The sequence below is a fragment of the Heterocephalus glaber genome, unplaced genomic scaffold (assembly GCF_053883595.1).
Source record: "Heterocephalus glaber isolate CG9 unplaced genomic scaffold, H.glaber_assembly_v1.0 deba00001429, whole genome shotgun sequence".
NCBI lineage: Eukaryota > Metazoa > Chordata > Mammalia > Rodentia > Bathyergidae > Heterocephalus > Heterocephalus glaber.
In genome coordinates, this window is record NW_028258294.1 from 558,852 (window position 1) to 571,975 (window position 13,124).

General features: G+C 35.7%; 1 protein-coding gene across 2 annotated transcripts in view; it reads right to left on the minus strand.

Annotated features, from left to right (window-relative positions):
• Positions 1-1,456: 1,456 nt before the first annotated feature.
• Positions 1,457-13,124, minus strand: part of Rab30 (RAB30, member RAS oncogene family) — a 107,108-nt gene continuing 95,440 nt past the window's right edge. For both annotated transcript variants that reach the window (XM_021247148.2, XM_087212242.1), the window contains exon 5: positions 1,457-9,548. In XM_021247148.2, the coding sequence (XP_021102807.1) occupies positions 9,298-9,548 (251 nt within the window). In that variant the 3' untranslated portion in view covers positions 1,457-9,297. The remainder of the gene's footprint in view (positions 9,549-13,124) is intronic.

Below are 13,124 nucleotides of genomic sequence, written 5' to 3' on the forward strand. Positions count from 1 at the left end.
TATTTTTTTTTTTTTTTGGTACCGAGGATCGAACTCAGGACCTTGAGCTTGAGAGGCAGGCGCCAGAACCACTGAGCTAAATCCCCGGCCCAACAGCATTACTTTTAATAGCCAAAGAGGGAAAACAAGCCAGATGTCCATCAGTTGATGAAAAAATAAAATGTGCTATGTACATACACTGGAATATTACTTAGAAATTAATGTGTTGACTCATACACACCAAAGATAAGCCTTGAAAACATGTTAAGTGAAGCCATATACAAAAGGCAACAGATTATGAGACTGTATTTATATGAGATGTTCAGGATAGGCAAATCCATAGAGATAGAAAGCAGATTAGTTGTTGTCAGATGCGTTTAATGGACACAGTTTTTGGAGGGATGATGAAACATTCTGAAGTTAGAATTGCACAGCGAATATACTAAAAGCATTGAATTTTATACTTTAAAAGGGTGAGCATACAATGTATGAATGATATCTTAATTTTTAAAAAGATAGATATAGCTTTATTTTTTAATTTTTGTTCAGGTCTCGCTTCTCTTTCTAGTCCCCTTTAAAAATATTGGTTAAAATTTTCATAAGTCACCTTTCTACAAAATGTTTTCAGCTAATTGCACTCAGATAATCAGTGGCTTATATTTCTAACAAGCTTTTTGTTAAGTAAAAAAGAAAGTAATACATGGATACATAGAATATACATTGTACTGTTAATATTTGCATATTAACATTTAAAATCAAGTACTATGCTTATACTGAAGCCGATACTTAGATTTTATATACTGATATCAGATTTTACTGAGATCCTATGCATAAAACCAATAGCCAAAGATTAAGAATTGAGTTTATAAAACTCAATAATTAACCTGTGTGTTAAAACTGTATGTTAAAGATCCATGTTTTAGTAGAGACAGGAAAAGAGGGGAAATTAAGGATTCTCTAGATTCTCTCATAAAGCAGCATCTCTAAATATTTTAACTAGCCGCTGAGATCTCCAGAATTATATTTTTTTGCATTTTATTTCATCCCTATACTAAAAGTCATGCATTAAAGTGTGAGCAACAATACATATGGGGCACACTTTTTTTCCCCTTTAGATTATCAAAAACTGTCTCTTAACTCTTTATTAGCTGAAATTTTGAGCATTTTTTGTTTTTTAAATTTTTGCTGAAAACAGCAATTTTACTCATGCACTAGTTCAAATACATTTATGTAGCTTCTTTGTATACCAACCATCAAAGGAGGTCCAACCATCTGGTAAGTCTAGAATACGCTTCTTTGCATAGATATTCAAAGCCAGAATTCCAGTCATTTGATGTTATCTACAACAGAGACATGAGAGCCCCAACAAGTCTTCAAGGAATAAGAGAATTTATAGCAATTACAACAATTTTTATAGTAAACGAGTTGACATTCATTGTCAAATAGTCTACAAGAAAGTTCCACCAGCATTCTGTAATTAAGTAGAACAAGAGAATATTTATTCCTAATGATTACATTCCAGAAAGCAATATGTTTAGCAGCTGTTTTTCAGAGGGCTTGTCAAGTTTACTGTTAGCTAATCCAGACATAACCATGCAAATTTAAACAAAAGCTGTGCACTGTTGGGCCAACCAGTAAGTTACTCTGATCATATTCTTATCTTTTGCTATTTGGTACATGAAATTTTGCTTAATTAGGCATTTGGTACTCCAATTTTTATTTCAGAATGTAATGCACAGGTAGAATGGGGGGTAAGGTTTGGGTAATTACATTCATCAAATAACACCACATATGAAATTAAATTCTAGAACCATATCGGATAAGTAGGAGTCATGATTCCATTTTTACCAAAGGATGGAAACAAGAGCCACACAATCAGAATTATTCTTCAGGAGCATATTTCATTATCAATTATATGTTATAGCTAAGGAAAAAAAATACATCTGTAATTGAAGAGTTGCTCAACAGTAAAATTATGATGTAAATCAAATACCAGTAAAAAATTTAAGAGCTAATAAATACTATCTGTCCAGACATTTACCAAGGGAATGATGATTATCAACTTAATGGGCTTTTCCTATTACTTTTTTTAAAAATAGGCAAAATTGCAATTAATAAGTGGCAAATGTGGCTCCTGAAAAAAGTAGAAATCAACCATTTTTCTTCTCATGGAGAATGGGATCAAGAAGAAAGAGGTTTAAATGCACTGTGAGGTATTTCAGTTCTCAGATTAAGTTTCCTGATAATAAAGAGTTTACAACCCTGGAATTGCCGAGAGAGAGACACGAGAGAGGGGAGGGAGAGAGAGAGGGAGAGAGAGAGAGACAGAATTTTTCCAGAAGTATGTAAAGGAACTGGGGGAATGACAGTAATGCCCCAAAGCAAATTAAATGACTTCCTGTTAAGAAACCCTTCCAAAAGTGGAATTCTTTTCTTTGAAGCCAGGAAGATTTTTCTTTTCTTCCTCAAGAATCTATGTTTGTACCAGATTATCCAAAATCTTTTTTTTTTTTTTGAGATGGCATCTTGCTGTGTAGCCCAAGCTGGTCTCAAAATGATCCTCCCACTTTTGCCTCCCAAACAGCAGGAACAACATGTGCCTGCCACCATATCCACCTCCAAATAAGAACTGAGATTGACATCCTTACTGTATACTGAGCATTGTACTTTCAATTTATTTAATTGAATTTTGCAATAATCCTGACAAGTCTGTCTCACAGATGAGAAAACTGATGCTTAAAATACTGTGCTTTGCCTAAAGTCACAGTTTGTGCAACCTAGTGTCTGCCCTTCTATCCATCTCCCTGGATCACTCTGTGCAATGTCAGGCATCATCTACCAAAGGTTACACCAAGCACTAGAAAACAGAATCTCCATGCAGATGAAAACAATGCTGAGATTCCACCTCACCCCAGAAAGAATGGCTGCTATCATAAAATCAGCCAATAACAAATGCTGGCGGGGCTGTGGGGAAAGAGGAACCCTGCTCCACTGCTGGTGGGAATGTCGACTGGTGCAACCACTGTGGAAATCAGTATGGGGATACCTCAAAGAACTAGGACTTGAAGTTCCATTTGACCCAGCTATTCCCCTGATGGTTATCTTCCCCAAAGAATTAAAAGAATCATACCACAGTGATATATGTGCACCCATGTTCATAGCAGCACAATTTTTAATAGCTAAAACTTGGAAAAAGCCCAATTGCCCATCAACTGGAGACTGGATAAAGAAAATGTGGTTTTTTAATAAAATGGAGTACTACTCAGTCATAAAAAATGAGAAATTAGAGACATTTATAGCTAAATGGATCCACATTGAGGCAATATTCTTAAGTGAAATAAATAGGACACACATGTGTAAATACTGAATAGTTTCTCTAGTGTGAGAAACTGAAAGTGTAAATAAGGACTGAAAGGTATAATAGATAATATGAAATAGGAAGAAAAAGGGCAAAGGGGAAGGGGAAGTGGGAGGAGTAGGGGAAAGTAAAGAAGGGAATGGAATATAAGAAAATGAAAAAATGGAAACAGTCTTTGTAAATAGGGAGGGATGGAGGGTTTGAAGGGAGGGCAAGGGAATGGGGAAAAAGTAAGAACCAAGAGAGATTATATAAAGGTACAAATTTCCAATGATGAATGTCATCATATTGTATACCTAAAATGTACCAATAAAATTAACAAAAAAAAGAAAACAGAATCTCCAAAAATTCTTTAAATTGGTGGGAAAATAAAATTTTGACTCATACAACTTCAGGGAATCCAAAAAGTGATGTGACTAGCCTTTGTAATGTGACTCTTATCCAAAGGAGTCAGAGCAGGTCTCACCCAAACTCAAGTATGTTTCTCCCCATATGGATTCAGACTGATAACTTTTTTTAAAAAAGACTAATGAAGACCATTTATCACTGAAGAATGGAAATTATTTTGCAGGTGGAATCATTTTGATCATGGGCTTTATTAGCAAAAATTGCTCATAGATTCTCATTTTTAATTCAAAACTCTAGGGGCTGGGAATATAGTTCAGTTATAGTGCTCAGCTGCAGAGCTTGCCTAGTGTGGGCAAGGCCCTGGGTTTGATTCCCCAGTCCTGTGATAAAAAAAAAAAATCAAGTACTGTACCTGTTTTATTACTTTCTACATGAAACAATTTAGATTCAATTCTTTTAAATGCACTTTCTCAAGAGGATGAAGGAAACCCACCAAATGTCATTCAGTTTTCTAAAATAAATCTTGAGGACCGCTTTATGTCAGTAATCTACCAGCCTGTCTCATGGGAGCTGTAAAAACATCATGTTGGTGTATTTGTAGGATCTTTAATGAAAGGTTCTGCTCTGCCAAAAAAAGCCTATCCCAAAGAGATATCATTATTCTTTAAACTGAGGTGAATAATTTTTATTATTTCATTTACCTTCTTTTTTAATTAATTTTATTGGTACATTTTAGATATACAATATAATGACATTCATCATTGGAAATTTGCACCTTTACATAATCTATCTTCTTATTTTTCATTTAACTTCTACTAAAATGATGCCTTTTTTAAAACTCAGGAAATAGTTTGTGATGACTTCAGGACATTGAATGGACTGACAAAGCAACCCCAGTTTATGGCATACTAACAGGCCAGTCTCTTGGCCTAATAACCTACTTCTTCCTTGGAAGGTGGGGGCATCTGTGGCAGGACAGCAAATCCCTTTTTAAAAAATTAGTAGCTGTGGGCCAGCAGATACTTAATTGAACATGTTATGAGGGACAAAGTACTGCAATATGAAATTTTAAGTTAATAAGCCATGCAGTCCAATCCCCAGCCAATGCTTGCATCTTCTCCACATCCTCTTTGCCAAATTCTTTTCTATGCTCTGCTTGATAGAGGCTATTCTTTGAGATGATCCTTTTCATGAGAACCTTTTTGAGAAGGTTCTTTCTGATATGAAGCCTAAGCTTGTTGCTCTATGTCATCTATTCAGTGAGCCTCATTCCACCTCTTTGAGCTACACAGCATCTTCCTGTAATGTACTTGTTGTATTCCCTTGTCCCAGATTAAGTCTCACAAAATCTTTCCTGTATTTTTCAAATATCTTTAAATTGCTATTATGCCTCAATTTGTTTTTAATTTCAATGTATAGCCCAGGAATGAGTGTAACATTCCAACCCCAGGGGGCTTATGAAAGGAGATGAAGTGCCATCTCCCTTAACATTACTATATTAGTGGTCTGAAGGAATAATTGAGTACAAAGAAATTAACAGTGTATATAATACAAGGGAAGACAGCTTTCCTTTCTAACACAAACAGGCTCACATCAGAAATGAAATCCAAAAAGAAAGAACATACATCTTCCTTTATTCCTAAATGACTATTTAACTATACTGCATAAGTGGAATATATGTTGTCAAAAGGGCAAGTTGTAAATGTTCATTGCTTCTGATTAGCTAAATCTCATTAGTATTATTTTATCAAAACACACTTGTCAGGACCATGAGAAAAGTAAGCAAACAACTTCATTTAAACAACAGTACCAAAAATTTTTTTGGAAAAAAGAAATGACTAACCCTAAGAGCTCTTCCAGATGAGGAAGTAATCCATAAGCATTTATCACCATAAAGTACAGAATTCTATAGGATTAAGAAATATCTACCTTTAAAGCCATTGGCCTGATGATTATGACATCTCATTCTGGTTTAGTTTTTAAAATTGTTTCACTTTAATCAGAAGAACAGTTCAAAATAGTTTACATCTGATATTTATTCAGAATGAGTTATTAACTAAAATTTGATGCTAGGCCTGGAGGCATTATGGGATTATTTAAAGGGTAGGTGAAGTAAATCATTGACCTTACACTATGGAGTCATAGGGTCCTCCCAAGACATATGTTCAACAGGAGAAGAAAGATACAGAATTCAGTCCTCTGTTGAATCTGCTCCCTTCCTTCAAGTCTAAACTCCTTAAAATAACCAAATCCAAAGACCTTATTTTGCTCAGTGGTTTCCACTTTACCAAACTAAATCCAAATTTGACACACTATCAAGTCAATCCACTTGAGTCTCATTTTTAGTTATTTTCTTACCACTTTACTCAGGGAGAGATGTTAACATAAAACAACTAGTAGAGAAAGGGGAAAGAAAGGTCACAAAAAGCCAAAGGCTTAACTTAAATAATCTACAGAAAAGAAAATTGGCTCTATATAATAAAAAAATGCTAATATAATTCAACAGATCTAATAAAAGTATAAAGGAACCTACAACCTTAAATAGGCAAAGAAGAAAGCATAAAATCCTTTGAAGGTAAATGTACAAAGCCATAATATCATTAATATCAGCAAATTACATGATTTCTCAACCCTTACTCTATAATCTGAATGTGTTTTCACTGAATCTGAACAATGTTTTGCCATATATTTAATAACTTTTTTAAAAGATCACACCCCAAATAGAGGAAGACATGGACTATAATGGTTTGTCAGATCAAGCCCAACTAAATTATGATAAAGCGACTCATTTTTCATCCACTAGAATTTGTTTTTATCTAAAGAAGGCTCATCTCCACAAATATTGCCCTGACAATAAAGAACCAAGAGGTTTAGGTCCTGGCTTTGGTTAAGATGACATCATTTAGTGTCCTTTCACAAGTACTACTTGAAGGAATTTCTATTTAATCAACAAAAGCCTTTCTTGGCACAAGATCATTTATTTAGCCTATATTGCACCTACAATATTGTTAGGGTTTGTTGTCAAGATTGAGATACGTCAATGGGCAAATGTCCATAAAGCCGAATCTGAAATTCATGTAACTAAGAAAAAAAAGAACAGGGGCTAGGGATGTAGCTCAGTGACACCATGCCTGCCTGGCAGGCGCAAGGCCCTCTGTTTGATTCCCAGCCCCCCCGCCAAAAAAAAAGAAAAAAAAGGAACAAAGCCTAACATTCTCATGAGTCCCTTCAGATGAGCCATGGGTGGGTGACTGTAAGCTACAGAATGACTAGAAAGAGTAACAGAATTAAGGGGCCAGGAGCTCTCTAACCCCTTTGTGGGTATGCCCAAAGACAGAGGGAGATAAGCCTTGGAGTGTAAGAATTCCATAGACAAGTGTGGCCTTGAAGCTATTATTATGGAACTAATTAATTCAATCTAACAAAGCCCTCTTCTCTTAAATTCACAAAGCAACTTTGTTTTTAACATACTTGCTGCTGTGAAACAAACGGGTCATCCTGTGGTGAGCACACTGGATTTTTGCCCTAAAGAAAGGTAATAAATCTAAATTTCAGGACATTTCCTGTCTAAAAAATTTCCTCAGTTCTTTCTGCTCACTTGATTAAATTATTTTCTGATACCTTTAGCTGTTGGCTTAGTGGAAAAGATGGGGAAGGAAAAGCAATAATAATTATAAATTATTTTTCACTTTTATTAAGATGATTTTTCTTTCCTATAGAGATTCTAAAAGAGATAATTCAAACTTCTGGGATCTCTTTCCTCTTTCCCATACAACCAGGAAAAACACAGTGAGGCCAATTAGATGTATCAGTCCCTAAACAATATATATAATCCCCTGTGTAAGAGGTTGGTCATTCTGAAATCTGCTAGAGAAAAGTTAGAAATGTTTTATCAGTACTGTGAACTGTATAACTCATTACTTTACAATTAAATAGCTTTCAGATACCAATGTGTCAGGTCCAATACTGTCACCATCTACAGCAACAGCAGAATTACATATCACATCCAAACTCTACTACTCACCCCCCACTTATGCTAAGCAGCAGGCTACAGAAACATCTGACAGCATCAACGGCATACAGGTTTAATTGTTTTCCCAATTTGGATTTATATCAGTGAACAAATTGGAAGAATTCAAAGTATGGCACTGAAGAAACAGGAACACATATTCAACAAAATATCTTCCACTTTGATCCTGTTTTAAAATTGGCTAAGAAAAGGCATATATACCTCCATTTGAATTGGAGATTTGCAGTAATGCATGCGAATCAAGATGGGAGGGAAGCAGGAGGGCAGGGAAAAAGAAAAGAAGGACCAAAAGGAGAGACCAGGAAAGAGAGGAAAAGAGAAAGAAGCAGGAAACCATGTATGGTCATGAGTCTGAGAGTAACATTATAAAGAGATGATAAATGACAGCTCAACCTGCTTCTACAAGCAGAATTTTTCTAAGGTTATTGAAGATACAAAAATTATTTGTGAGACTTTTCATCTGCTGCTATTCTCACTTATCATACTAAAAATACCTATAAAATCCTAAGACTTGGTTTACCCAAGAAGGCTAGTACCAGGAAGTAAAAGATGTGACCTGTTATCAAGGACTGTGCTCTGCTTGGAACCCTGCTTTGCAGTCCATTAATCCACAGTATTTGGTCATATCTGGTCTGTTTTGCCATACTACTCCTTAGAACTAATCTTTTATTTTAGAATGCCAACCATTTGTATTTTTTTCATTTTTCAAACTTTTGTTTACTTAAAGGTCAGGAAAGATGAGAGAATAGAAGAAAATTTAAAGAAGAGATTTAAAGGGGAACATGAAAGAAAAAGTATTGTCTTTTCCAACAAATCTATCCTAGAAAAGGTAGTAATGAGACTTTGAAAAAGAGTTCTGATTCATGGACTTCCTTATTTTTTTATTTCTAGGTAATACATTTAAGGACATTTGTTATACTAAAATGTTTGGTCTGTGAAATAGTGGAATCATTAGCACCAAAAGGAGTCATGGAGCTTATACATATTATTAAAACAATGATTGTTACTGTTGGTCACGGGTAAAGGTTTCATTTCAGTTTTACATCCCAAAGTTTTTGAAAGTGCCTGTGGACAAAAGAAGTAACACTTTTCAAAATCTCCATGGGGTCATCAATATGCACCATAGAGACAGTACTTGCCTTCCCAGTTTTGGTTTATCTGGTAGACAAGAACACCAGGGCCACTAGAAGATTACCACTGAAGCCCTTGAACAACAGCCCCACATGCACCCACTAACGTGCAGGAGGGATCCCTACAGTACATTTCCCCCTGGGCTGTGTCAGGAATGCGCTTTTACTTGCTTATTAAAAAAACAAAAGCAACATGCTCTGCAGATCATGGAGTGCCTAGTGCAATTTTCTCCTTGCTCCAACTCCAGACTGCAAAAGGGTAAAACCATTATGTGTTCTGCTAATGCTGGCCTGTGGACAAGGCCCTTAGCCTGCCACGCTTTGTAAGCTCAGGAGCCCACAGGAGTCAGAAGGTCCGAGAGCCGGAGCCACAGTCATCGCCAGATCTCTCCAGCAACTTGTGGCCTATCAGGGCAGCTGCTGATTCCTTTTGCTTTTCCTCACTTCAGCCTTTAGTTGAAATTACAACAAGTCAAATAGCTGATGCTTTTCCCCTCTCCAGGTAAAGGTGAGGATACATTGTTCACCAGTGTGTTCTGTCTGGCCTCACTGATGAGTCGGCATGCTAAGTCAAGGAAGAGTTTCTCCACATTATCAGATTCTTTGGCTGAGGTCTCTAGATAATACATGTCCTGAGCTTCTGAGAATTCTTCAGCTCTCTGCTGGGAGACCTCTCTCCTTTCAGCCAGGTCAATCTTGTTGCCTGTAAGAGTGGTAAAAGCAAGAAACTCATTACTTGACCTTTTTCAGGATCAAAAAGCATCAAAATTCAATTCTAGATCTGAAATCAAACCAGATAGATGGGTGAATAAAGCAAAGCAAATAACTATAATTATTGAAGTGATTATTTTAAAATATCAGTGTGCCATTTATAATGGCAAAGAACTGGAAACAACCCAAATGCCCACTAATAGGGACTAGCTGATTGAACCATCAAACATCCACACAGTGAAGTATCTGCCCCTGGAAAAAGCAATAAAGAGTATTTTTACATACAGACATGAAATGAGAACACGGATAATATTGTTAAGCAGAAAAAAATAAATGTAATTTACAACTAAGAATACACACACATACATTTATTTGCTGCTTCTTTTCTTGGGGAAAAATAAACCAAAATCTTAATTTAAAAGATAATGATGACCTACAAAAGAATCAGCATTGAGGGGATAAAAGTAGAAACCAGAACCCTTCAATATACTTTCTTCTATATGTTTTACTTCAGACACTTATAGAATTTTATATAATTTACAATAATTATACAATTAATACAAAATTAATCTTTAAAAAGCAATTCTTGAAAATTGAAACCAAAATTAAATATGTTTATCATGTAGTGGAATAAGCGCAGAAGTATTTCACATAAATTTAGATGTGGTAATTTGCCATGTATCCTTAAAGATATACATTAAGGACAAAAAAGAACTGAAGGAAAATGTCGTGAACTCTTTCATTGTTTTGGTGGTAGAGTGTTGGTATAGTTATTATGAAGCTATTATATGTGTACAAATATTACAAGATAAAGCAAATGAGTAATTATGGTGGTGTGCTGGGAACTAGGATTTTTGGCATGACAAAGAAGAAATACAGAAATATGATTAATGAAGTAAAATTTCTACAGTCCTGAATTATAAATGGAAGAATCAGTATGAATAATTCAGGGTATATTTTATCTTTAAAATGTTTTCTATCTCTACTCTCCAGGATACCTTACAAAGGTGATATGTCAACTGTGTTACCTGGCAACACTGCTTAAATGACCTGACTGCTAAATTACTCTGGCCTGAGAGTTCTATGTATGAATTATAAATGCCTAATGGAACTCCACAACTTTAGGCTTCCCTGAGTATGCAGATTCTTCACTTAAAGAAATCCTGAAAGTTTCGCCTATGGAGCTGTTATAAGAGATGATGGCTCCTGGAGAGCACTGAGGCTTCCTGTCCGGGGCAGATCCTGCACTTACCTAAGTGATACCTAATTTGTTCAGGAAAAGAGAGGGTCCTGGGAAGCTACATGGACTACCATGAGCTACAAGGACTTGCAGTGAAGAGGGTGCTAAGGCCGGGAATTTAGTTCAGTGGTACTGCCCCTGCCTCACAAGTGCAATTTCCTGAGTTCAATCCCTGGTACCAAAAAAAAAAAAGGGGGGGGGGGTGGCCTGGTTCATTCTGACCTGTTATTAAGCCAGATTTGTTGTCCTGTACCTTCTAAGTGAACGTGATCCCAAATATAGCTGTGGTAGTCTTGTGAGTCAGGACACTTAGTAGAACCTAATAAATCAAACTTCTTGTGGATGCTATATTTTTACCATATACACATATATATACCAGTTCTCTCCTCTGAAAAGCCTAATAAGAATGACCAATTGACCAGTCAGGGTAGACTGAGTCCTCTAAACTTCCCATTAAAAAGAAACAGCACTTCTTTAAAAAATGGTTAATTCCAGGTCTGGGGCAGGAAATGCATGAGATATAGATGGAATTCTTGTCATTCCGCAAAGCAAGAAAATTATCAGCTATTCAATAGATCATGTAAAAAGGACTCAGGAGCCCATTTGAAGAAGCTTGTACTATGAAAGTTGGAACTGATGCATCAATATTAATAACTGCTAAGGATTAGAATACACTGAATATCTAGGTCTATAAGTTCATATTACATTAAAATATAAACAAATTCCTATAGTTACTTTTAGAAGATCCTAATGAATCAACTCATCACCTTGAAAAGTGATAAAAAATAATCAAGCATTCTTCTTACTTGTGCTATGAGAATTGTACCTGAAATACCATATGTGGAGTATTTTTGCTAAAAACAAAAACCCTGAATTTCATCAGCTATCTAAATTTATCTAAAAATCTGCAAAAAATAACAGGTAATAAAAGGATATGTCAAATGACACCACAAGGGTACAATATCAGAGTTTAGACTTGTAAATTCTATGGGACAAACAAATGCTTTAACAAATTTCAAGAAAGAAAATACAGAGGGGGAATATGCATAAAGATGAAAGGAGAATTGACAGTTGTAACTATGAAGTACCACATGAATTTTGAACCTTGTTTTGAAACTTTAAAAAATTATGACTCGATCAGGAAATCTGAATTTTTGAGGCTGCTAAGGAATTGTTAATACTTTTTAGGTGTGAAAATGGCATCGTGGTTAGATTTTCTTTTTTTTTTTAAGTTTATATTTTAGAGATACATGAAACTTCCTTCAATATAATCTGGGTGAGAAAGATGAACTGAATAGATGGAGAACAGATAAAAATATGACTGCCCATGAGTTATTTGATAATTGTTGAAGCTGAGAGACAGGTACATGGGGGCTGAGGATGTAGCTTGCAAAGCATGCAAGAGGTTCATTACTACAAAAGAGAGACAGTGAGAGATCTGTACCTGGGGACTCTACTTATGTTTGAAATTCTCTATACTAAAAGATTTTTTATACAGTCAATGCATATTTCATATTGAACTAATTATCTCCCCTCAAATCTTCATTTAACTTTCTTAGATAAAATCCCAAGTAGTCATGCTTTGGCCCAATTTCTCAGGGGCTTTCTGTGAAACATAACGAAAGCATAAGTCTAGAGTTGAGGGCTTTGAAATGCTTCAATGTCAAAGGTTCACCACTGAACACAAGGGTGCTTTAGACTGGGCATGGTGCACTAGCTTATAAAGAGGCAGATACCCAACCTGAAGGAAAGTAATAATTCGTTATAAAGTAGCATGTTACAACTGGACAAGTAGAGGACATGAGGAGTTACACACTGTATGACCTGGGACAAAGAATTTCACATCTCTAAGCCTTGGGTTTCTCACCTGTAAATCAGGGATCATGATATATAAAGTTCTTAGTATGTCTACTGACACATAAATACAAGTTACAATGCTTACTGTAAAATGTTCATTTCACTTAGTGTCAGCCATAATTTGTAACTTAATGTTTCTAAGGTTCTCTACTCATACTTCCAAAATTCAAGTCTTATTAGACTACGTAGCAAATTCCTAGGAGGAAAACATTTTAACAATTATATAGTTTTACAACACTTTTCAATCACAACTAGAGAAGGTTTTATTGATCTGGTTTACTGCAACTGCAGCTTTTTTTTTTTGGTACCGGGGATTGAACTCGGGACCTTGTGCTTGCCAGGCAGGCACCGGAACCACTGAGCTAAATCCCTGGCCCGCAATTGCACTTTTAATGGGTGTATTTGTCACCATAGAAAATCCAGGATTATTTTCTACCCCTTCCCCAAAGTAAACAGGTTGTATCCTCCTAC